This window comes from Anabrus simplex, chromosome 10 (assembly GCF_040414725.1).
Source record: "Anabrus simplex isolate iqAnaSimp1 chromosome 10, ASM4041472v1, whole genome shotgun sequence".
Classification (NCBI taxonomy): Eukaryota; Metazoa; Arthropoda; class Insecta; order Orthoptera; family Tettigoniidae; genus Anabrus; species Anabrus simplex.
Window position 1 is genome coordinate 51275715 of NC_090274.1, and position 25794 is coordinate 51301508.

A 25794-nucleotide genomic window follows, 5' to 3' on the forward strand; every position below is an offset into this window, starting at 1 on the left:
GATAGTTTATTGTCTCCCCTATTCTGCGAGATTATCGTGCAACATAATAATAATAATAATAATAATAATAATAATAATAATAATAATAATAATAATAATAATAATAACAACACACGGAAGAAGGGTACTGCCTCCAATCCTGGAAATACACAGAAAAATTATCTAATATTGCGGCAGACATCAGGAAAAGAAGGCTATAATATTTTGGACATGTTAAGAGTCTTTCAGAAGTCATACTAATCCACCACATTCATGAAAGAGTTGATAAACAGAAGAATTTCCCTTGGACACAACAAACAAAAGCGGACATGAAGAATGCACAAATTCAACCTGAAAATATGTTGAATCAAAATATATATAGAAAGAAGACAAGTGGGAAGTTACTCCAGAGAATGAAGTTCGAAAAAGAGCGGGTACCAAGTGGATGGAAGAAAGGAAGAGGATCTTTAGTGAACAGGTGAAAGCATCCTGGGTTCTCCACAAATGTAATTATAAATAAAGCTTTGTGTGTTCTGAAAGTGACCATTGACGCATAATAATAATAATAATAATAATAATAATAATAATAATAATAATAATAATAATAATAATCTTATCCCCTTTGGGTGGGTGATGCAGATGAAGGATACACCCACAGAATACCCTGCCTGTCGTAAGAGGTGACTAAAATGGGTGACCAAGGGATAATGAAATTAGAACTATGAGACTACTTGTGATTAGTAGCATTATGCGAAGAACACCGTGGGTCAATGTTACATGCATTTAGTACCACCATGTGAGGAACACCGTAGATTTACGTTACCTAAGAGTAGTACCCTTATGTGAGGAACACCACGGGTGTGGGCATTGACTGTGGTTAGTACCATTGTGTGTATCCCACCAAGGCAGTGGAGTGGACACCTAGCTGTGCAGATTAATGTCCATGTGAGAAAAGGTGCCGTATGCTACACTGGAACGTGTTGGTTCCCCTGTGTTCAGAATAGGTCAGTGTTAACTATGAGTAGTATCTCTATATGAAGAACATCATTGGTCTACATTGCTTCTGATTAGTTACCACCATGCAAGGAACACCACAGGTTTTGCTGTTGCCCATGATTAATTCCACCATGTGAGGAACACCATGGATCTGTGTTGCCTGTAGGTGGTATTATGCGTGCTACGCTGTGGGTTTACATTGCCTATGATTAGTACCACTATGAGGAGCACCATGGTTCTGTGTTGCCTGCGAGTGATGCCATTGTGCGTCACATATCATGGATACCTGTGATTAGTACCACTATAGGAGGAACACCATGGTTCTGCTTTATCAGTGATTAGTACTTTTACAAGGGTCATTGACCTGGATTTTGGACCCCTTTTTATAACAAGCATCATCTCAGAAATGAAGGCGTTGTCAGTTGGTTTCACTGATTATTTTGAATTCATGGCCATTTTTTCATCATTTGTTTTATGTTTAGTCAGTGGATATATTTTGAAGTTTTAATTAATGTTTTATTTTGTTGTACCTCGTACCATTATTAGCCACTGACCTAGCTGTTAGGCCTCTTTAAACAACAAACATCATCATCAGTAATAACGGCATGTGGCCTCCAGAGAGTCCTGATGCAGGCCTTCGAGTTGATGCCCTGCACATCTGTGAGAATGGTGCCCTACCTAAGATGAATTTTAATATTGAAGATGGCACGGATACCCAGTCCCCAAGTCAGAGGAATTAACTTATGAAAGTTAAAATCCCTGACCTGACCAGGAATGGAACCTCGGACCTTTTGAACTGAAGGCCAGCATGTTAATCGTATAGCCATGTAGCCAGACTTTGTAATGCTGATACGTCCCAACTAAAGTGACCTCATCGTAAAGTTATTGAACATACCAGGAGTGATTGATGGGCCATGCAGAATAGCCTTCAGGTAGGGAGAGAAATAGCACGAGCAATAGTTTGACAGCCTGGTGATTGGTATTAACACGTTTCTCTTCAGAAGATGAATTACCAATTATTTAGCTTGATGCTTTTACTGTCCACGAACCTGCTATGCTGGCGTAGCACGGATAGAGGTGATACTCCCACGCGGCCCGTCCCAGGTGGCGGATAGGGGGGTCCTAACCGGCTTGCCGGCGGATAGGGGGATCCTAACCGGCTTGCCGGCGGACTTCAGGGAAATAAAAATACCTCTCGCGGACCAAACACACAACCCCTCATTTCGTACCATTAGGAGTGGGGGACGCTGACTAAGAATACACCCACGGAATCCCCTGCCTGACGTAAGAGGCGACAAAAAGGGGCGACCCAGGGCTGATTGTCTTGGAACCATGAAACTACTTGTGATTAGTACCACCACATGGAGAACATCATGGGTTGCTTTTACTTGCGCATAGTACCACTATATTAGGTACCAAATAGGTTTGTGATTAGTAGCACACAGGAGCACTGTGCGGTCAGCTTTTGCAGTACCTGTGATTAGTACCACCATATGAGCAGGACCATGGGATGATAGCTACCATGGTTCTGCCTTGCCTGTGATTAGTACCCACTATATGAGGAACACCACGGGATAGCGGAAGGTCCCTGTGGTTAGTACTCTTATGTGATGAACACCATAGGTATGCGTTGCCTGTAAATGGCACCGCAAAGTGAGAAAAACATAGGTCTGTATTATATGTCGAATTTCATAACCTCTGAGTAGTACAATAATGTGTGGAATACCGCAAGTCTCTGCTACTTTTGATTAGTACCGCAACAGGATAAATACCATGGTTCTACTTTCTTAGCGATCAGTACCGTTATGACGGGCCAATAACTTGGATTTTGGACCCCCTTTAGACTGCAAGCATCATCGTTTCATTGTTATGCTATAGCAGCAGTCCCTTGGTCAGTAATCCTATTCTTTTACGTCAGATTGTGTGAATGTAAAGCATTGCGGGTCGCATCCACTGATTGTTTTAAATTCATGTGCATCCATTCAATCTTCGTTCTCACGCTTTGAATTCTGGTCAGTGGAGAATTTTGGCCTTTTAATTTGTCATTCTATTTCGTCTCATTTCGTACCATTAGGAGCCGATGATCTCGATGTTAGACCCCTTTAAACAACAATCATCATCATCATCATCATCATCATCATCAGCTTTTACTGTCCAGATAAATAGTCACAATATCTTTTCAGTTTTTGTCACAAGAAAGAGGGAAACTTAAAATTTAAATAACACTTTGCTCTGTATTCTCAGAAGATGCATTTGCTCAGCTATGACTATTCCAGTAATAAATGTATTATGTCTCATGCAGCAGAAACTCATCAAGTACCATGCCTGTTGCTAGATTGATTGATTGATTCATTCATTCATTCATCTATTTATTTATTTATTTATTTATTTATTTATTTATTTATTTATTTATTTATTTATTTATTCATTCATTTAACACCGCCATTCTTAAATTGTTTTTCTGAGGCACTGGTATGTTGCTGGAGTTGCCTTCAAAAAAAAATATTTTACTCATCCCTTGTACAAGCACTGAGGGGATTCTGTCACCAGATGTTGGATGTCTGCCCAGCTGTTAAACCATACCCTTTTGTATGTTAGATGTGGTGTATTTTACAAGACATGGGTGAGGCAAAATATTTTTTGAGGTCTATATATATCACATTGACTACTCTGTGAGTTATTTGTGACTCGTACAACACTAAAATGTGGTGTTGGACAAAACAATCTTGTTTTATTCCTTTGCTGCTTTTGTAATAACTTTGCATAATAGCACGACATTGAGTCATAGATGGTATCTGTGGTATTCTGTGGCATAGGTGTACATTTAACTGTAACCGTATACCATGACCCACTGGTGACTCGCGACACATCAATGTAATGCAGCTTTCACTATTTGCTGAACGAATCACCCTTGCATCACACCACCCATCTGCTGCAGATAATAGGTGCTGTACATTGTTGATAGAGTATTATCATGATATAGCAGTCATTAGAGGCTTGTGGAAATCTGCTGTGATAGCATAAACATGTTTGTCAACTCATGGAGTATTTATAAGTGGGCATCTTTTCTATACAGCATTATGGTAAGAATTTAACTTACACTTGATTATTCTATAAACCTAATATCAACAGAGATACTTGGACATAATTTTATGTTTTATGCTTCTTGCAAATCTCTAGTACTTTAAGGGATTTTTGACCGGGCGAGTTGGCCGTGCGCGTAGAGGCGCGCGGCTGTGAGCTTGCATCCGGGAGATAGTAGGTTCGAATCCCACTGTCGGCAGCCCTGAAAATGGTTTTCCGTGGTTTCCCATTTTCACACCAGGCAAATGCTGGGGCTGTACCTTAATTAAGGCCACGGCCGCTTCCTTCCAACTCCTAGGCCTTTCCCATCCCATCGTCGCCATAAGACCTATCTGTGTCGGTGCGACGTAAAGCCCATAGCAAAAAAGGGATTTTTGGAATAGTATGTACCTATAATAGATCTGATAATATATCTGTGTTTCTGATATTGCAGAGTTAACTTTTAAAAACAGACAGAGTTAATCACTAATATAAAATCGGCTCATTCTACAGTGCCACTAGGAAACAACACCGTAAGTAGTCGAGTACTTATGAGAATGGATCTCAGCAATTGAGAGCAAAACTTTGGCCATAGACACCTTGTGTACCAAGTTAGAGAGGGTGGCCTATCATCCCTGGATATACATTTATACTTCCGAGTACCTCTCCAAGAACCTAAAGCTGAAGCACTACAACTCGGTATTGAGATCTTCTTTACTCTATGCCTCTTACTGCCTCTTGAAGAATCAAAACGGCCCACTCAGTAAACTAGAACTTAAAGAGAGGAAGATCTTGAGGAGGATATTAGGGCCCATAAGAGAGGAGGGACACCTACAGGATTAGGCACAAAAACGAGCTCTACGAACATCAAGAAGACATATTCACGACCCACCTGAAACCTTACAGGCACACCAACAGAATCCTCACAGTTATAAGTAGGGGAAAGCCTTCCAAGACCAAGTGGATCACCTCAATAAAATCAGACCTAGAGGAACTGCAGATCCCATTAGAGACCACAGAGAACCGATCTCAGTATCAACAGGCCATCCTACAGGGAGTCTTCCTACTGTGCTCCACAAGCAAAAAGTATACAGGGACCACTAGAACTAAGTTAACAGTTGGGAGGAAATAGGCTCACAGCCAGAAAATAAAAGCATACTGGGCCAAGAAAAAGCAGAAGAAGACCATAGCTGAGAATTAAGATGAGCCCCGTGGTCCCTAGTAGGCCAAAACAAACCGAAAAAGTAATTATGTACTGAAGAGACAATTTGGAATATCAAGGATCCAATACAATAACTTTAAAGGGTGCTGTTTATTATATCATGGAGAGACAACCTGAAAATGTACATTTTTAAAAACTAACATATTCTCCCTCTAATATCTAATGTGATTAAACAGTAGGTCTATTAATATAAATGTTACAATTCGTGTTATTTCTTGTTCTTTTTAAGTGAAGTCAGTGCGATGTAAAGCAAAATAACAAAAAAAAAGTTTAAGTGAAGGTCCCTTCTTCAATCGTCCTTAGTACCTTGTATGGCCTCGTCTGGCATTGTTCAGGTCTTTGACATGTTTTGTCTCCGAAAACTAAATAAGTGGTAATTGGGATGTAAAGTAAATAACATTATTATTCTGACACACTCTGGCATACATGCAGTTGGTATATTAATGTCACCTTGATAAAGGAAAGTTCTGTTTGATCTGGGGAACTGTAATGAAGTCAGGGAGTGTCTGTCGAGGACATGGATGATCAAAAACAGCCGTTTTCAACCTATCCCATGCGTGTTCAGTGTAGTTCATGTCTGGTGAATTAGGTGGTCAATTCATGTGGTTGATATCTGCCTCTCTCACAAAGTTCTTCACTGGTGCATGTTGATGGGGATTGACATTGTTGTAATTGAAAATGAATTCAGCACCATATTCATCCCAAAAAGGGTTGTACAAATGGTAGAAATATTTCATTTGTATACTTCATGTCAGTTAACTGTCCCTTGAATTGGTATGAAAGGTGTACAATGGCCATGTATAATCTGAGAACATAACACCACTATTTCCAAATGCATACACCTTTAGAACATGCTGGTACTTTCCACTGCGTACTTTACATCTTCCCACCCTTTATTGTCATGTATTTGGGCTAAGTAATATATCTGTGTTTCATCTACGAACATAACATTACCCAATTCACCCAACCCTCAATTAAGATGCTGGATGCATCTTCTCCTCTAAACACGGTGATGATTCTCTAGTGGATCATGTTGAATCGGTCAAAATGATCTTAATTGGGAGCTATGCAGCTGATTGCTTACAGTTTGTAGAGTTACATGGACTATGGTTGTCCTCAAGAAGTCGTTCTGTAGGACTTGGGTGATCGAAGTTGGTCTCCTCTGCGGTGTTATATAGATATACCAATCTTTACATGATGTCACCCTCAGTTGACCTTCCCATGGTCTGACAGTAACATCATTGGTCTTACGGTACCTTTTCCATGTTTTTGGCACTACAGTTTGAGTAAACCCATACAGTGCATGATCCTGTTGCTTGTATATGTTCACCCTGTATCAATGCCACAATTCTGGCTGAGTCAAACTGGGAAATATGTATTGCACATGAAATGTGAACACTAGCTTAAGCTTGTATGGCACTGTATACACTACTATCAGTCTGCACTTAAAATGGCACACTTCACCCCAGGCTGAACGCAGAATGCAGACACTGTCATCTGCTGTATTGCAAACAAGCAATTGATTTACGGTACTTATGTATAAGGAGTGCTCTCTACCACTTACTTCAGGACTATACACACCCTACCATATCACATGCTCAACCCACAATATCCAAAACTTTTTGAGGTAAGGTAGGGGGCTCATATTTCATCCCCTTAGCAGATTTGGACTGGTAGAAATTCAGGAATGTTATAGACAAAGCTAAAAATGAATATATATATATATATATATATATATATATATATATATATATATATATATATATATTACTGAATATATTCTTAACTTATGGGCAAGTTACAGTGAAACTTTTATAAGGTAAGGTAGTCAATATTTGACATATACATAAATACTACAAAACCTAAACTAACAAAAACATGTTCATAATTTTATCCCCTATGAATTTTATGAAAAGTACAATTAATTATAAAATTTTTCCTTTCTAGCCTTACCAAACACTTTCCCTATAAGGAATTACTTGAAGGCCATTTATGAAAAATGTTTTTTGGGTAACAGAGTCTTTCAGCGCTGCTCATGGATGTTAAATGCTTCACTTGCACATTTATAGCACATTATCTTGTCCGTCACTGCCTTCATAGTCTTTTTTATGGCTTCCCTATCGCACTGCTTGCATTTTCCCATCTGAAAATAATAATAAACTTCATAATTAATAAATAAAATAAAGGGGGATGAAATTACAAACATTCCCTGATTTATCATAATGTGTGCTACAGTAACTCATGCAACAATCTCACTGTAGCAATTACATGCCAGGAACTACACCACACAATTGAAATGCAGTCCAGAATTTCACATGCATATCAGTGGTCACTCTAGGAATAACAGGCTCATAATTTGAATGCTGCACAAACTCAGCTCAGCATGAAGAATGAATCCTCCTCGTACACAGAAACTAAATATAGTGCACACAACCAACTCTCGCAACAAGACAACGGTATGAGGCTACACATGTGCACGTGGCTAATCATTAGGTACCAATCGTGCAAACTGGAGATCCCTAAGGGGGTCAAAATTAGGTGCAGGGATGGAATTATATATGTTGTGAATTTTCTTTTGCACAGATGATGCAAAACATTCTTTGATGTATGTATTCATAACTCCAGTAATGATGATGAGTGTGTATTGATAATGTATAGACATGAATTTTCATCCTGTTCATTCAGAAATCTTGTATTGCCGAAGTGTGGCAAAAGAATGGTCTCTATCAACTTACATTTCTTCTGTTTGGCCTAGCAGCCAGTTCATGCTGCTTCTTTCCAAGACCTTTACTTGTATTAGCCATCTTTTAGTTGGTTAACCTGCAGTTCCCTTTGCTTCCAAACTACTCCATTATGACATATTAGATGTAAGTTGTAATTAAATAATAAATATATGTGTCCTTTATTTTGTTTAGGATGAGATGCAAGAAGCTCATGATGAAGAGTGTGACAACAGTGGAGGTTCATCTCATGAGTAAGTTCAGTACACAGTTCTTTAGTATAATAAGATTTTCTTCATTTAAGTGGTTATCCTATTGGTGTAGGTTCCACTTGATGGATCAAGGAGTGCTATATCCTACGATCATAAACATTATTGTGCTGTAGGTGGGAAGCTCTTATAAATGGGTTGATGGTATCCTGACATCATTGTTTTGGTCTTCCAATTGGTCGAGTTCCACTCACTTTAAGGTGGTTGGTGGTATTGGTGATACTGTTTGTATTGTGACCAAGGTGAGAGATTCCTATGGATTGTTGCAACATATACATCTCCATAACATGAAGTTGATATTCTACTCGTCCCATTACTGACCAGCACTCAGCTCCACAGATAGCCACTGGGCAAACAACTATAAGTAGGTGCTCACCATTGACTTCAATATCACTGTCTGGTCTGGTCTGTTAGGTATTCTGTCTTCCTAATGTTAAGATAAGGACCAAATCTGTTGACAGTGGCATTCAAAGCTTTGGCTTGGTGTTACAGATCATGTTTTGAGGTGCTAGTAATCATGATGTCATCTGCATTAAGCATGTTCCGTGGAACTTCATGTTGTAGGTCTTGATTGATTGTATCCATTATACGCTATAAATTTCATTCTGTTCTGTACTGAAGTGCAATTATAAATAAATTAACAATACAATATATTAAGTAAATGAAATTACATTAGTCTTGGGACTAGTATCAGGCTCTTAGTGGCCATCATCAGCCAAAATAAAAATTAAGGGGATAAAATGAGTGGTAAGTAAATTTTGTAAAAATATTGAGCTATCCACAGCTTTAAAATGTTGAGATTTCATTTTGTTTTATGCCAAACCTAACTATCTCTCAAGTGTATTATTGTGGTGAGAAAACAAAATAACCTGAAGTGGACAGATATTCAAAATTGTTTCCTGCAGTATAAAGTTATATACCGTAATTACATAATGTGCTGCAAGGCTCAAAATGCTTGTGAAAGTTTTTCACAACCATTGTATGCCATGCCACATGTATATCTACAAATCTTTTTGAATAAATAGGTTGTTGCAAACTCAATGTCTGTCCTTTATTCTCAAGACTAACTGAATGTCACTTAGTTCATTCTGGAATAACACCACTCATATGATAACAACTAATATATATGTATATAAGAAAAAGGCAATGTTGTATGAATGATTTTAACATCAACATACATATAACAATAAAAGTTATGAGTGTGACATTCGAATCATAATGATGCTGTCTTTGAATTTGGCAAATCAAAGTGAATCTCAGGCAGTGGAATAAATCTAAAAATGATAGCCATAATTAGGAATGAAAAAACAGACAAACAGAAAAGAAAATAAAACAGAGGAAAATAATTTACCAGACTTGCCTCCATTGTGAAATATACATCTCATGTCTGATGGTACAGCTGTAGAACAAAATACTGACATGCTGAACGAAGCAGACAGGCCATGGCAATAAAGGAGCAGATAGGGATGCGAGGGAGGGAGAAACAGGGGAGGTGTGTCTAAGGTGGGGATGATGGGTTCTGAAAGAAAGACTGCTGCTGAGAGAGGAATGTATAGAGGTTGTAAAAGAAAGAAAATTTATATCTGAGACATGATTACTAAAGGTAGGGATTAAAAAATCAAATAGAACATTTGATTTCTCTGAAATTGCATTATGATTGAAGTTAGGATTGAAAAACTGTTCCAGATTTATAAAAGAATTTTCCATAGTATAGAGCAGGGCACCTTTTTCTATAAATTACTGAATTTTCATGCCTTGGTCGATATTAATGAACTTACAGTTAGTATCATCCATGTGCTGTCCTATGGTAAAAAAAAAATCTGTTTTGTTTCAGGGCATTATTATATGATCTACTTAATTTTTATTTTGGCTGATATAGTCACTAAGTAGCTGAAACTAGTCCCAAGACTAATATGATACTATTTACTTAATATACTGTATTGAAATGGTAGATCCTCTTGTCAGTTTATTTCTTATGATTGTGTCCATTACACAAGTAAAGAGCAGAAGTGAGAAGGCTGAACCTTGATGAACATTAACTTTGATTGGAAAGCTGTCTAATATACAAGATACACATTTTATTCTATTATTGTTGTTAACACATAGCACTTGAACATTATTAATGAGTTGTTCTGGAACTGTATGATCTTTGAAATGCATACCAAATTAGGTGGTGTGGTATGCTATCGTATGCCTTCTCATGAAAGGCATTGTGAATTGTGTTTCCTTTTTTACAATGTTTCTCAAACAAGTTGTCAAGCTGCAGAGATTGCATTGGTAGTTCCCGATACTCTGACGAGGCAACATTGATTCTGGTATAGATGTACAGTACTTTGTACATTATGATACAATCTTATATCCAGAATTCTTAAAAAAATTTCATTTTATGTGACCTTAGGCAGATTGCACAATAATTAGAGCACACAGTTGGATCACCTTTGTCCTCGAAAATTGTGATTGTGAGGCTTACTGCCCAATCTGTTGGTATGTGCCCAGCATCCACAGTAGCACTAAAGATGGTTGTTAGCCAGCCTCTTGCAGAACTGTTCAATTCTTCAACCTTCCAAAGATCTGCTGAAAGTTAATCAGGTCCAGGAGCTTTCAGGCACTTCATTTTGTTAACTTCTTCAGCAGGCTTCTGTACTGGTAGCTGAAATGGGTCCATTAATTGAGTGACCTTGAGGAATTGGTGGATGTATTCAAGATCTCATTGAAATGCTCACATTTCTTACATTTCTCCTATTGACACGCGCCCTCCTACAAGTGATATCAAAGTGGTGTCTGGCTAGTGACACCATGGGTAAGCGAATCACAACAAGGAAACAACAAATACGAAATGCTACCCAAAAAAAGCAGAATAAATTTAAAATGAATGTGGAAGAATGAATATTTAACACAAGGGACCCATTTCCCAAGGAACTAAAAGGGGTGGGATGAACAAGGAAACCAGAACAAGCATCTACAAGAAAAATTTCTACATCCTTTTCAAAAAAACTATATTGTAATTAATTCAAAAATTAATACAGACAATTACATCTTTAGCTGCAAATAAATAGGTAAAATAAATCAATTTTATCTAGTTAAAAGAAATATTTGGAGTTTCAAGTAAATGAAAATAAATTCATAGGTCTAAGTCATATCTACCTTTTCTTAAAAAGGAAGAGAAATTAGAACAAATAATTCATAAGTTCTGAAGTGATGTTTTTAACAAATAAATATACCATTTCTTAATGTGAATAAATAAATAATTTATGTAAATAGTAGAAATTTTTTAAAAAATATAAATTTTTAAAACCAAATACTAATCCTCGCAACCTAACTAAAAAAAGGAGCTCCTTGAATATGCCTAAAATATATCATTTAACATCCTATCTGTACTTAAAATAAATAAATTGTCTAAGGCCCATTCTTAATGGAGGGTTCACTACACCGAATGCATAGCAGTAGAAGATAAATGCAAAACGCTTCGCACGAATCAATCACCAAGACATGTCTGACCAAAAATATTAGTCACATAGCAGCCCCCAGAAATAGAACTGAATAGCATAGTAAAATTAAGCGCCACCAATATAAAACCACAAACAGGAAAAAAAAAAAGTCATCGTTCATGTGCTGTACACTTCAGGAGAAAACCGGTCAGATAATTCCAAAATGTTAGTAATCACATACTCAAATACACACTCGAAAGAGAGCAACAACAATTGAGAGATCCGAACACAACAGTATCCAGAGGCAGACTCCACACGCGATAAGATAACAATAACAATACAGCAGTTACGTAACGACCAGGGAAAGATAAGGGCAGATAATAAACAATGGCAGACAGACACGGTTCGAGGAGATAAGCCGACTCAACAATGCAAAAATGAGGGCGCAAACGTTATTAAAACCCTCCGTTAACAATGTCCTTACATTCTATGGAAGCACTACACATAAAATGAATAATACAGAAATTTACTGTCACCAAATAGGCCAAAATGTAACCTTCTACTTTAAATTACTTTTAATAATAATTATTATTATTTTGGAAAATTAGTGTCGACAGAGATTGCTCGGTGCACAATTAAAAATGTACAGTTACCGAGGAGAACTAACCCGTATTAAAATAATGAAAACAAACAGAACAAGATGTCACAATAAAATTTAACGTCACACACCGGCAGAATTTACAAGTACGGGCAGCAATAAATCAAATGAAAACACCAGCATGAAGGGAACGTCACTAGAAACACACACAAATTTAGCAGAAGAAAACTAAATAAGATGAAAAAAATAAAATGGAAAACGATCAAAACATACCAAGAGTTCAGCGGACATCGCAATGCACATATGACAGCTCCAAAATACAAGTCCACATGACGAAAATGAACGAACATAAGTTACGCCTCACAAAAATATGAACGCCAAACTACGAGGCGCAAACAAAATTTAGAACAAACATATCCACAAATAAAGAGAGGCGATACTTACAGAAATGAAGAAAATTACTTTACAAAATAATCCATAATGAATTAAGCAACCGAACAATCACTATCACCCACAAGGCAACACTACACCTTAAAACAAATACCTCACCATATTCATCTTATACACTAATTCTATACACATTATTTATAATTCCCAATCCCTGAAAGGGATACAGAATGTTTTTCACCCAATGCCTGAACTAGGCATGTTGAATACACCAGCTAGCATGAGAGACCCAGTTTTCAGCGTTATTGTCCGGCGAGTTCAAATAGCAGACAAACAGACAGTCATTTTCAGAGCGCTCAGTGCAGCAGCCAACAGTTCAGAGAGTCAGGCACTATCTGTCTAACAGCGTTCAAACTCACCACAAGTTCCACTGCGTGCGCATAGATGGCGTTAACGTACACATTTCAGACAGTTGGATACACTATGTTACCAACATAGGAGTGTAAAATGTGCCATGCAAATGGTCCAACAACACATACGAAAAATCCAAACATATTCATTAATTATAACACCTCACTATAATTGGTTTCCTTCCTTCCTTTTCCTTCACACATACGTGTAGTTGTCTGTCTTGGGCTGGTCTTTTGTGTGCTTTACCAAGTAGGTAAATCATCTTTTCTCCCTCCCTTATATTAGCCCTGAAATTGAGCAGCTCTTGCTGTGACTACAGTTTTACTGGATTCTCATCATGCATTGACTTACTCCTCCTGGCCCTCTTCAGTTCTCTGTATCCCTCTTTCTTCTGTCGCACCTTATTTGTCCAGAGCCATGTCTGTTTATATATAAAAGGACGACCAGATTTCATAACGCCAAGAGTTGATTTAGCAGCATTGGTGATGGATCTGCATCATTAGTCACATACAGACAACTTTTTATTTTCACTCCCTGCTAAAACACTTTTTTGTTCATTGTTAATGACACATACTTTCTAGTCTTTGTCCTTTCTTTACAATTGATACAAAGCTACCAATAGGATATGAAGATTAATTCAAAACTAATTAATGTAGGTTTTTATGGCTCATTGTATTAAAATAAATATGCTAAATGAATTAAAGCCGTTTATATATTTATCTAACAAAGCCAGGCTTTCCATGTTCCTTCGAAGAATTTCTTTTCGTACTGTCGGAGGCAGACCTTCACATGCCCTTATGAAGGCCAGAGTAATTTGGCGGAAAGTTCCGCTTTTTAAAATAAATATATAAGTGGCTTTAATCCAGTGAAAATGTTTATTTCTTTATATTAATTCAAAACCATTTGCATGAGAAATGGGCTCACACACATAACAAGATAACAATGTCTGCAAAAGAAAAAAAAACCTGTTTTTTCTTCAGACAAAATATTTTTCGTGCCCTGCCTGGAGTTCTGGGTGTACCAAAATACACAACAAAAGCATAAGTGTTGCATTATAGAGTAAGTTTTGAATAGATATATTGATAGCATATCTCTGTTGCTGTGTTGATTTGATTCAACTCTATACAACGTAAATAAAATGAAAATGCATACCAAATGTTTTTTCTATTGGTTTTACGTCGCACTGACACAGATAGGTCTTATGGCAATGATGGGACAGGAAATGCCTAGGAAGAGGAAGGAAGCGGCCGTGGCCTTATTTAAGGTGCAGCCCCGTCATTTGCGTGGTGTGAAAATGGGAAACCACCGAAAACCATCTTCAGGGCTGCCGACAGTGGGGCTCGAACCCACTATCTCCCGATTACTGGACACTGGCCGCACTTAAGTGACTGCAGCTATTGAGCTCGGTCATACCAAATGTACAGGGACTGTTAATTTTATTAATATTGCCAAGATTCTGCTTTATTCACTTTCCATTTTGAGCAGGTTTTACTGTAAAACAGCAGTTACCCATACTGCATTTTTTTCCCATCTCTTTTTCTCTTTACTGATGTCAATTGCAAAGCTGCTTAATTCTTGCTCTTCATCATCCTATTTATCAAGTTAATTCTTTTGATATTCTGATGTTGCTCTTGTCTCCTACTTGCAACGCAAATGATGTTCGATATTCATATGATACAACTTTGCAAACATTAATGAAAGGAATTAGTTTCATGTAATGTTTGACCTATTCCTTACTCTCAACCCCTTACTAAGCAAGTGGCTATGTGGTTTGGGTCATTAGCTTGCATTCAGGAGATAATGGGTTTGGACCCCACTTTTGGCAGCCCTGATGATGGTTTTCCGTGGTTTCCCATTTTCACACTAGGCAAGAGCTTGGACTGTACCTTAATTAAGGCCAGAGTCACTTACTGCCCGGTCCTATGCCTATCCCATCATCGGCATACGATTTATCTGTGTCGGTGCGACATGAAGTCAATTGTATACTTTCATCCCTCATAGTAAATAGATTATTATATCTTCTTCTTCTTCTTATGCATGAATGGGTCACTTAGGACCACATGGAATCAATATTTGTTTAGCTTTCCTCCTTGCCCACTAGTTCTTCATTTTCATTGATTAATGTAATTTCTCTTCCTCCAACTAGGTACATCATGTTCTTCTCATCTTTGTCAAATCCCTTTGTTTGAACAATTTTTCTGGTTACATTTCTATCCTGCAGATTCGATGGTCCTAATTCAGTGAGGTCTTTCTCTACCTGCTTACACCATTTTAATCTTGTACATTTGATTTGCAAAAATTTGTGTACTTGATAAGTCTGATGTTGTTCATTCTTTTGAAATGGCTTATAAATTGAATTCATTACAGTCTCAATGTATCGGTAAGGTTAGGAATTTTAAAATATATTTCTGAGTTGTAATGTTTAATTTCTGTGTAATTTTTAATTCTCAGTTGTAAGACTTTTGTCGTGATTTTCCTTTCTTTAATCTCCAATTGTAAGTTTTATGGTGTAAATTAACCATATCTGAAGCATAAGGACCTTCAGGTTTGATCACTGCTAAGTAATGATAAATTTTACTGTTCCAGGGCAAGCATTTTTTGTTATAAGCATATTTTTTTCTTTAAAAGTAATTTGCATTTTCTGAATTTTTGAAGCTTCTTATTTATTTTCAGTGTCGTTTTCAGTGATCCATTCACCTATGCACTTAAATTCCTTTACTCTTACAATTTTATTCATATCAATGATAATTTCAGGTGGGGCATTTTTTTATATTTGTCATAAATTTAGTTTTTTCATATGAGATTTTAAGTCCTATTTTGCTGCTTGCTCAGGAATCTGTTTCTGTGCATCAGAGATGTCTTTGGCAATTAGTGCCATATTATCTCTATCAACTCTAGACAGTCTATATCAATACCCTTAATTTTGGTCCTGGTCAGTGACAGGGTGCATCTGCTTTTATCCACTCTCTGACAACTTTTTTCTAGAGCACAATTAAATGGTAAAGGGGAGAGTCCATCACATTAATGTACACCTGTATTTATTTCAAACTCATCACTATATCCATTCATAAACTTTACTTTAGCTTTCGTTTTAGTCATTTAATGAATAAGATATTTCTTGTTTTTTGGTCACGTCCAAATTCTGTTAAAACATTAAGTAGTGAGATGCAATATATACTGTCATGAGTTTTTGCTGATGTCAGCATAGGTGACGACATAATTTTTGTTAGATTGTTATTATTTATAGTTACCATAACCCAGGATTTCTAATAAAAAATGTTAAATATCTTTCTAGAATTAATACCTGTGTCCTTTTATGCAATGTGATTGGATGGCAAAATCTTCAATATATGAACCAGTTTTTTAATCTGAGCTGTAAAATTCATGTTACAATCATAGAATATGTTCAGAGAAGTTTTTGCAGTTTCCTGAATCTCACTAGAACAGATACCCATTTATGAGAACTTTTGGAAGATTCCAGCTACATTTTAATGTGAAAATGTTGTAATATGGAAGACAGATTGTTGATATAAAATGTTTAATTTAACCCTTCAATTTAACTGTGCCTCATATTATATCAAGGTCAAATGAAGAGTTTAGGAACTGTTCCTCCTTACATCTTTTTATATAGCTGTGCAGCATGTTAATATTTGGGCCATAAATTCTGTCCCTAATTTATAGAGGTGCTGTATGATATGTTAGGTTGGAACTCCTGCAGTGGAATGTGTAGCAAATTGACATAATCTGAGTTCATGGGAAGGACAAAGTTGAAAATCAGTCACCAAACTGTCAACATGGAATAGGGAGTAATAGGAAGATAATCATTGTGACAGCATGAAACAAATGTTACAGGACCTCCAGTTACATTTTCCACTTGTTACAAATGCTTTAAATAAAAAGGAAATTTGTGTATAGATGCTGTAAATGATTCACCGAGATTTCCTCTGTTGGCAGTGCTATAAATGGGTCACTACGAAAAGTAAAGGCACCAGCAGTCATTGAAGCTGTCATCATGAGAATTCAAAATTATCTGTTCTGCATGCAAAGAATCTTTCAGAAATGCAAAGCCTGTCATAAAAAAAGCAGAAGAAATCTTAGGCTTGGAGTATACCGAAGAAGCACAAAACAGTATCTGATGGTATCTTTATGCCACATAAGACAAAGTGCAAAGAGACTTTCAGAGAAACACACAAATGGTGGTCATTGCCATATTATCTTCTTGGACAAGGAAATCTTTACACCATGCTCAACTTCTAGAACGCAGGAGTACATGCTGGCAGCTCTTGGAAAGCCCTGGTGAATTCTAAAATATAGGAGGATGTCACCACACTCCATTTCTAAGAAAATGGGATGAAAGAACATGCCATCATCTACCAATTCTCTGTTTTGGAAGGGGTTGTAAAGCCCTTAACCCCTCAGCGTCGCAGCCATTTAAATAGCTTCCTACCCCGCGGCCGGATGAGATTTCAACTACGCGCGACTGATATACATCGATTCACTTAAAGCGTTACTACAAGTATAAGAGTAGCCCGATTTTCACGAAATTTGGAATTCCTTATGACAGAACTATGTACATGCAGATAATTACGTAATTGTTTCACGTTTCATTAGTAATTTAGTTCCGTGTGATAGAGTTCGAAGCACTCTTTGAGACAGGGACTCAAGTCACACTCCTGGCAGCAGTACACTGACGTCTTTTTTCCGCCGTGTTTTGAACACAGGATACAATGTCTCTGAGGTTTGGATTTCTAACTCTTGGGTGCTAATTTCCTGATAAAATGCCTTTCCTGCAACCTTGGAACTGTATTATCTGATGCGCGCCGGCCTTGAATATTTCGTTCCCCTCCCTTCCGAGCGTATTTTGTAAACAAACCTTTCACCAGCTGAACCCGATAAGGTAATTGCTCAATATTTGTCTCTGTGACCTGTGTGAGTATTATTAGAGAATTTAGCAATCAGAATTCACTGTTGAAAACTTCTCTTTGACCTGTATAATTATCTATAGTCTCTTACACGAAATTTCCAAGTACTGTTTCCTCCTCATCGTCACTCTCATCATTTACCACTGCTACATCATCTATTTCATTATCACTGCTGCTTATACTGTCACTACTACTTCCGACTAAAATATCATCTGAATTATACAATATTTCAAGCATGTTACTGTCAGTCAAACCACGGCTTAGCGCGGCGCGTCACACGGACTGATGAAGCTGCAGCGAAATCGAAAGCAGCAGGACGAAACTGAATGAGGGGAATAACATTTATGACGAAACAAACCAACTCGATACATATTTCAGATAAAAGGTCGAGACATCGTCTTTCAATCGAGATATATACCATGAACAACTGGTTCTCGTATCGTATGACAGAAAGCAGCACTAACTGATGCCTACACAGAGCGCTCGTGGAGAGTTATGAAAATATTACAAGCTGAGAAATAAAGACAAATATCATAAATAAGCCGCACTCCCAATGTACAAATAAAGCAAAGAACGTCACACGAAAAGACAAACTTCTCAGATCATCATTTCTTTATTTTATTCTGTGGGAAAGAATGAAGCAAACAGACTTTAAAAAACGCAAGAGAGTAATGCTCAGACTTATTTGACAAATAATTATCCTTGCAAAAACAACTACATTATAACGATTTTTCAATTCTTATTTACAACACTGATAAACCCGAAGCCGTCTTCTTGGAAACAAAACAATTTGCATATCAGTAACTCCAAAACTCTTCGCGCTATAGCCGTAAATGTGAAACCATGTATGGGTCTACACCACGTATAGAGGTCGGCGGCTACGGAAGAAAAGAGGGTCTATACCACGTATAGAGGTCGGCGCTGAGGGGTTAAACAACACCATTTTCACAGGTTGTACTATATAATCCAGCTAGTTTCACTGCCTGTTCACAAGTCCGTGTGAGTACAATACTGGCTGGGGCTCGGTGCGTGTATTGCAGCTTTGACCTTAATACATTGAACTATCATTCATGGAATATTTTAATGGAAAATGCTTTCTATAAACTCCATCAAAGCATTGTATTCTTGAAAGCAGATTTAGTGCAGGCAGCAGGCTCAATCCTGCTAGAGGTGGTGCATTTACTTACATACAAATGGCCTCATAACTAGAACAAATTTGTTAGAGCAAAATGTCGAGGTTCTGAATAATTTCTGAATGGTATAATGTGTGTTATCTAAAATTATATAGATTGGGATAGCAGAAGCTCCCAGATGCATTGGGGAGGCCATGGTTATATTTCATCAACTCTAACATATGTGGTTGGCAGCCTTCATCCCTAATAACATCAGGCAGTGTCTGTTCTCTATCACTGTCTTCCTTGATGCAACCTGTGTGTGCAAAACCTGGAAAATGTTTGCAGAATCATTATTAAGACTAATGTTTTCCATCCCTGTTGCTTGCAGCCGTTCCTGAGAATATGGTATATTGACCACATTACAGACAAGAAAGTGCTGTAATACAGTGGCTTGACTAGATTTCACATTATAATTGCTAACAGTTTACACCAATTAGCAGACCATGTCCTTCATATGCTCAAACATCGTGTTTCATGAGTCTCCATGCATTGGGTCCCACAAGAGGCCAGTCCAAAAACCCAAATGCAAAGTCTGTCATAAAAAAATCAGAAGAAATCTTAGGCTTGGAGTATACCAAAGAAACACAAAACAGTAGCTGATGGTATCTTTATGCCACATAAGACAAAGTGCAAAGAGACTTTCAGAGAAACACACAAACGGTGGTCATTGCCATATTATCTTCTTGGACAAGGAAATCTTTACACCATGCTCAACTTCTAGAACACAGGAGTACATGCTGGCAGCTCTTGGAAAGCCACTGGTGAATTCTAAAATATAGGAGGAGGTCACCACACTCCATTTCTAAGAAAATGGGATAAAAGAACATGCCACAATCATGATTTTAATTATAGTTAACTCATTTATGCATTTATTAATTCTCTGCAGCTATTGATATATTCTGTAACCAGGCAGAAATGTTTATAAGGAATCAACTGTGATCTAGAGACATTATAGCATGATGTTCTCAACTTTGAAAGAGGAGTCAATCCTGATGCCATGATGTGAAGTCAGTTATGAGTAACATACTTGATATTCTTTCTCCCTAGACTAGCCATTGTTGTATGAGGGATGGAATTATAGGGTGACTAGATGCAACAATGCTATTTGTAGCAACCAGAGTCTACATTTCAGAACTTCATTCCGTTAATATTTGCTTATTTACCATATTGCCACTAGCACAATTAGCCAAACAAAAATTTCATCTGTTGCTAGCTTTATATATTAATGTATGTGCTATAGATAAAGATATCAAAGTTTCTCTTAATAGATAGTATGATATTAAACATCATGGAACAATTATAACAATTCAATTAGATGTCTTTCCTTAATTGAAATTACCTAATATGATTTTAATTATAGTTAACTCATTTATGCAGATTTCTATTTAATAGAAAACTTGTAGAGTATTTGAGTCACGTGTAAAATGGACAGTCATCTGCATACCTGAGCAGCAGTTTTGGACATTCCAATGTCTGCCTTCAAACTGTTGTTTCACTTCATGGGGTTTATTAAGCCATGACTATCACAACTTGATGTTAGGCATGGTGAGTATCCAATAGATTACTGCATAAATAAAACAAGAGTTCAGGTACATCGCGATTCGTCATTAATAAAATAAATGAACAAGTCTTGTGAAGCTGAATTTTGAATGATGATTTTGCTTTTTGCAGTCCTTCCGCAGTTGATAAATAATTCTTTTCGTGTTTCAGTTTCGAGAGTCCAACCTTACCAGATCGACAAACTAAGTATTCTTGTGATGGTTGTCATAGGGGTTTTAACACGCAAAGTGATCTTAAACAGCACTTTTTGTCTCACACAAAGGAGAAACCATTCACCTGCACACTTTGCAATCGTACATTCAAAGGTCGAGTAGCTCTCTTAAATCACATGATAACGCATTCGACCAAGAATGTGCCGAATTGTTCAATTTGTGGAGCATCATTTAGGCATCAATATCGCCTGAAAAGGCATATGATTACACATACTGGCCTCAGACCTTTTACCTGCTCGATTTGTGGTTATGCCTTCAGGGATAAATATAAACTTAAAGACCATGCTCTTATTCATACAAGTGACAAGCCATTTCATTGTGACTTGTGTAATGTTTCATTCACTCTCAGAAGTAGCCTGAATGTTCACCTCCGAGGTCATTCAGGGCATAAACCGCACAAATGCAGCACGTGTGGAAAGGCTTTCTCAGTGGTGTCAACATTGAACAAACATCAAATAACGCACAATGCTGGTTACCAATTTTCGTGCAATATTTGTGGTAAAGGCTTAAGGCATAAACATAACCTCCTCAAACATTATTTAATACACAGTGAAGTCAAGCCTTATGGTTGTGATGAATGTGGTGCTGCCTTCAAGGAAAAAGGTAATTTGGCTAGACATGTCTTGCAGCATATGAGGGAAAGGTCCTTACATTGAGCTACTTTGTGGCAAGATTTTTCTCAAGGATTGGACATGTAATTAAACCATAAATAATAATGTTATTGGCTTTACGTCCTAACTACATTTACGGTTTTTGGAAACGACAAGATGCCAGAATTTAGTCCTTCAGGAGTTCTTTTATATGCCAATAAATCTACTAACATGAGCCTAGCATATTTGAAGACCTTCAATTGCCACTGGTGTGAGCCAAGTTGAGCCTTTGTCTGAGCCACTCAGCCCAGTTGTAATAAAATCACCGTGCATCATTTTGTTAAGGAGGTTGTATCATTTATATTAGTGTTAGGGCTCTTAAACATAGCTGCTCCCTTACAAATTACAGTTCAACCAAGAGCAAAGTGAGATAATGCTTTCAAATTAAGGAAAATGGAGAAACGCTTGTCCCCCCCAAGAATTACGTAAGTTCCGCTTGTACTACAATGTCGCCAGGAAGTTTAGGGACACCTTAAATTTAAAATGGAATGTAACTTTCCTTGTGAATATCAATTTCATATAGTACAATTATGCAACTTTTGTGAGATCAAACACTACATACGCAAATATTTACTAACCATTTGGTCCACCTGTAGCTTTTTGCACTCATAAAGGCATCTTGGCATGGAGTCAATCAGTCTTCCTTTTTTTATAACCCCCCCCCCCTCCCTGATCTTGTTGATGAAGAACTTAAACTGAGCCTTTGACTGTGGTTTTCACATTGCAATCTTCAATGCCATTGAATTCCAAAGATTATCAATGGGATTAAGGTCCAGACTTCAAAGAGACCATGGGAGAATCTGAACATTATTGTTCTGAAGCCACTGAGATGTTAGCCATGGCAAATAGCTTAATATGATAATAGTGGAAACTCTCTTCACTTAGTACGCAGAGCAGCGGCGACAGCTCGTAGTGCTGCCATCTAGCGGCTCGCAGGGAATACTAACATAATGCGCTATTCAAACCCTACACATTTCGACTTCCAACCCAATGAAATACAGACTTTAAGACGTTTGCGTCGTTCTTGTAACATAATATAGGGGAGGAAAAAGGTTGATGTTGATCTGAGTGAACCAGTAATAAGAATAAAACAAATGTATTATCAAATTAAAACATTAGATCGTCATGTTATGATTAGGGCCTACAGTCTTCAAGAGCAAATCACACATGCGATATCTTTTTAAACTTGGTATTATTACAGGCAATATTCTTCACTGTTGAGTCATTGGTTCTATTCACATATGACTTTATAAGGACTTTGAAATACTTGTTAGTCAGTAATTTTGCATAGCTGTTCCATGTACGTACAGTACACTACATTCATTCAGCCCTCCAGCTGATCCTTCTGAGGATCATATGACAGTGATGACTTGATGGAAATTTTCTTCAAATACCAGTGAAATAATCTTCTCCTCCATTCTCAATTTCTTAGTTTTTATTTCCAGCAAGCTTAGAACTATTTTATTTACTCCAGGTTCCACGTGAGCATTTTGTAACCAGCTTCCTTATAACCTGGTACTTGGCAAAGAAAAATGGTTTTGCATGAACTTTTATGACTTTGGTGAACAATAATGCAAAGCTAAGGTAAAACTTTTGTCAGTAGCCTACTCGAATATCTTCGACCCTGAGCTTTACGGTTCCCTTGGTTTAGTTGAAAATGTATAAAGTTGTGAGTAACACTGATCCACAACACTTTCCTCACAGTTACACTTTGACTGATTTTTCTGCAGCACACACAATTTTCTTCTCAAACTTTTATTCACTGATCTGTACTTGGTTAGCAACTTCTGAGAATTCCTATATTTCAGCACTCAGTCTCTCTTCTGTGGGCACTTTATCATCTTCTTGGACTGCACTTTCAGCCGGCCCCGTGGTGTAGGGGTAGCGGAGGGCGCGGGTTCGATTCCCGGTCAGGTCAGAGATTTTTACCTGCACCTGAGGGCTGGTTTGGGTCCCCTCAGCCTACATCATTAGAATTGAGGAGCTATTTGACGGTGAAATAGCGGCCCCGGTCTAGAAAGCCAAGAATAACGGCCGAGAGGATTCGTCATGCTGACCACATGATACCTCGTAATCTGCAGGCCTTCGGGCTGAGCAGCGGTCGCTTTGTAGGCCAAGGCCTTTCAAGGGCTGTAGTGCCATGGGGTTTGGTTTGGTTGGACTGCACTTTCTGTTGGTACCGGTAACTCATCTGAAATTTCTGGGGTATATTCATGCTCTCGTTTTCCTTTCTTCGGCTACTCCTCAAGTTTGTCTGATATTGTGACATAACAGTGATGGCACTGCACCTGGCCAAATTCTGTAACAAACATAAAGATTTAATAATCAGGCATTCACTAGTGATAAAAGTTAATGATCGAAAAAAGCAATGTTTGTACTTCAAGAAAGTTCATAAGCAAAGCCAGAAGAAAATATAATATTATATACCTACCCTTGGCTTAAGAGATTTCTGTTTCTGAAATCCTTTTCTGAGAAGTGGTCCGAGCACACTACATAGCTTTTATTTAAATGTTCTGGTCCTTTGGTCCTCAGAATTTCATCTAAATCTGCCCTTCTGCTCTTCACAACCCACTGAGTACACTTAAAAATAGATTAAATGCATAGGTTTAATCATAACAATATTTTAAAGAAAGTATGTTCTCATAAATAGAAAAAATATACAGGCACAGGTAGACCTATACTCACAGGACTTCGTTGTTAGGAAATCTGTAAAATGACTTGCGATCACATTGTCTTCTGTAATTAAAACACTCATACATAGCACAAATAAATCCTCTTCCTGCCATTTCCAAAATCGTGATATATAACGAGCACAAAACTATCTGAAGTACAAATAGACACTTCTGGCATACACAGCTGACAGCAGTGCAAGAGTAGTTAGCCTCTCGAACCGCTAGATGGCACGTAGAAGCGGTGTCGCCAGTTTCTCGCAGGAGTTTCCACTATTATCATGTAAACTATTTGGCCATGGTGTGTGACATGGTGCATTATCTTGTTGGGAAATGAAATTCCTACTAGGTAACTTTTTGTGCAAAGGGAAGCATCACCTCCTCGAGTGTTGTGATGTAATGCTCACTATTAATTGTCCCATCAAAAATAAGAATGTCTCTGGGCCCCTCAGTTGTGATACAACCCCAAACCATTATGACCTCTCCACCTTGCTGAATTGCTGGTGCCACACAAGCTGGCAGGAATTTCTCAGTAGACGTTCAGTGAACTAAAACTTTTCTCTGAGGGAGCAATTGTATTTTGTAATTTTAACTTACGGTATTCAGTCTCATTTGATTTTAATGATACTGTGTCCTAATAATTTATGATGAATAGCTGAGAAGGGCTGTAATGAACGCCTGACACTGCTATTATTCAATGATATGAACTATGTATTGATTAGGTGGAAGAATAAATTAAAATTTGTAGAAAATAGTAAGTAACTTGTACAGAAGGAAGCATTACCTCCTTGACTGTTGTGATGTAATGTTCTCTATTAATTGCCGCATCAACAAAACGACTGTTGCTGGGCCACTCGGATGTGATACAACCCCAAACAATTATGGCATCTCCACCTCGCTGAATCGCTGGTGCCACACAAACTGGCAGGAATTTCTCAGTAGATGTTCAGTGAACTCAACTTTTTATGGAGGGAACAATTCAAACTGGCACTCATCAGAAAATACCACATGCTGCTATGCTTCTTTCAACCAACTGCAGTGTTCTTTACACCACATTCTTCTTTGTTTCCTATTCAGGTCATTAAGAAGTGGTTTGTGAGTGCATGGAATGAATTCTTCCCATAGTTCCAAAGTCTCTGTGAGACAGTTGAAACAGTGACCTTAGCATTATATGTACTTTATGTATGCAATAAATTTCAGTACTAGGCCCATACTGATGGATATTTCTTGCTTTCTTTTACAAATTTTAATTTATCCTTCCACCTAATCAATACATAGTTTATATCATCGAATAGTATTGGTTTCAGCTGTTCATTGCAGTCATCCTCAGCTGTTCACCTTAGATTATTAGAACATAGAAGACCTTTAACATCGGTACCAAGGAGATCATCAACTGGGGGCTGAAAGCGTTCAGGGGTTCTCTTTTGATACTCAAACACCACTTATATTTGCCAGACTGAGACATAATTTCTTTCTTTCTTCGTTATGTCCATGCATAGAGCGCGTTTGAACTTGTTAGTTGGTTTGATGGTT

At 37.6% G+C, this 25794-nt stretch overlaps 1 protein-coding gene across 1 annotated transcript in view; it reads left to right on the plus strand.

Annotated features, from left to right (window-relative positions):
* Positions 1 to 21598, plus strand: part of LOC136881802 (gastrula zinc finger protein XlCGF46.1) — a 41700-nt gene extending 20102 nt beyond the window's left edge. The window contains exons 4-5 of the mRNA XM_068229331.1: positions 8176 to 8234; positions 20881 to 21598. Of these exons, the coding sequence (XP_068085432.1) occupies positions 8176 to 8234; positions 20881 to 21598 (777 nt within the window). The remainder of the gene's footprint in view (positions 1 to 8175; positions 8235 to 20880) is intronic.
* Positions 21599 to 25794: the final 4196 nt, after the last annotated feature.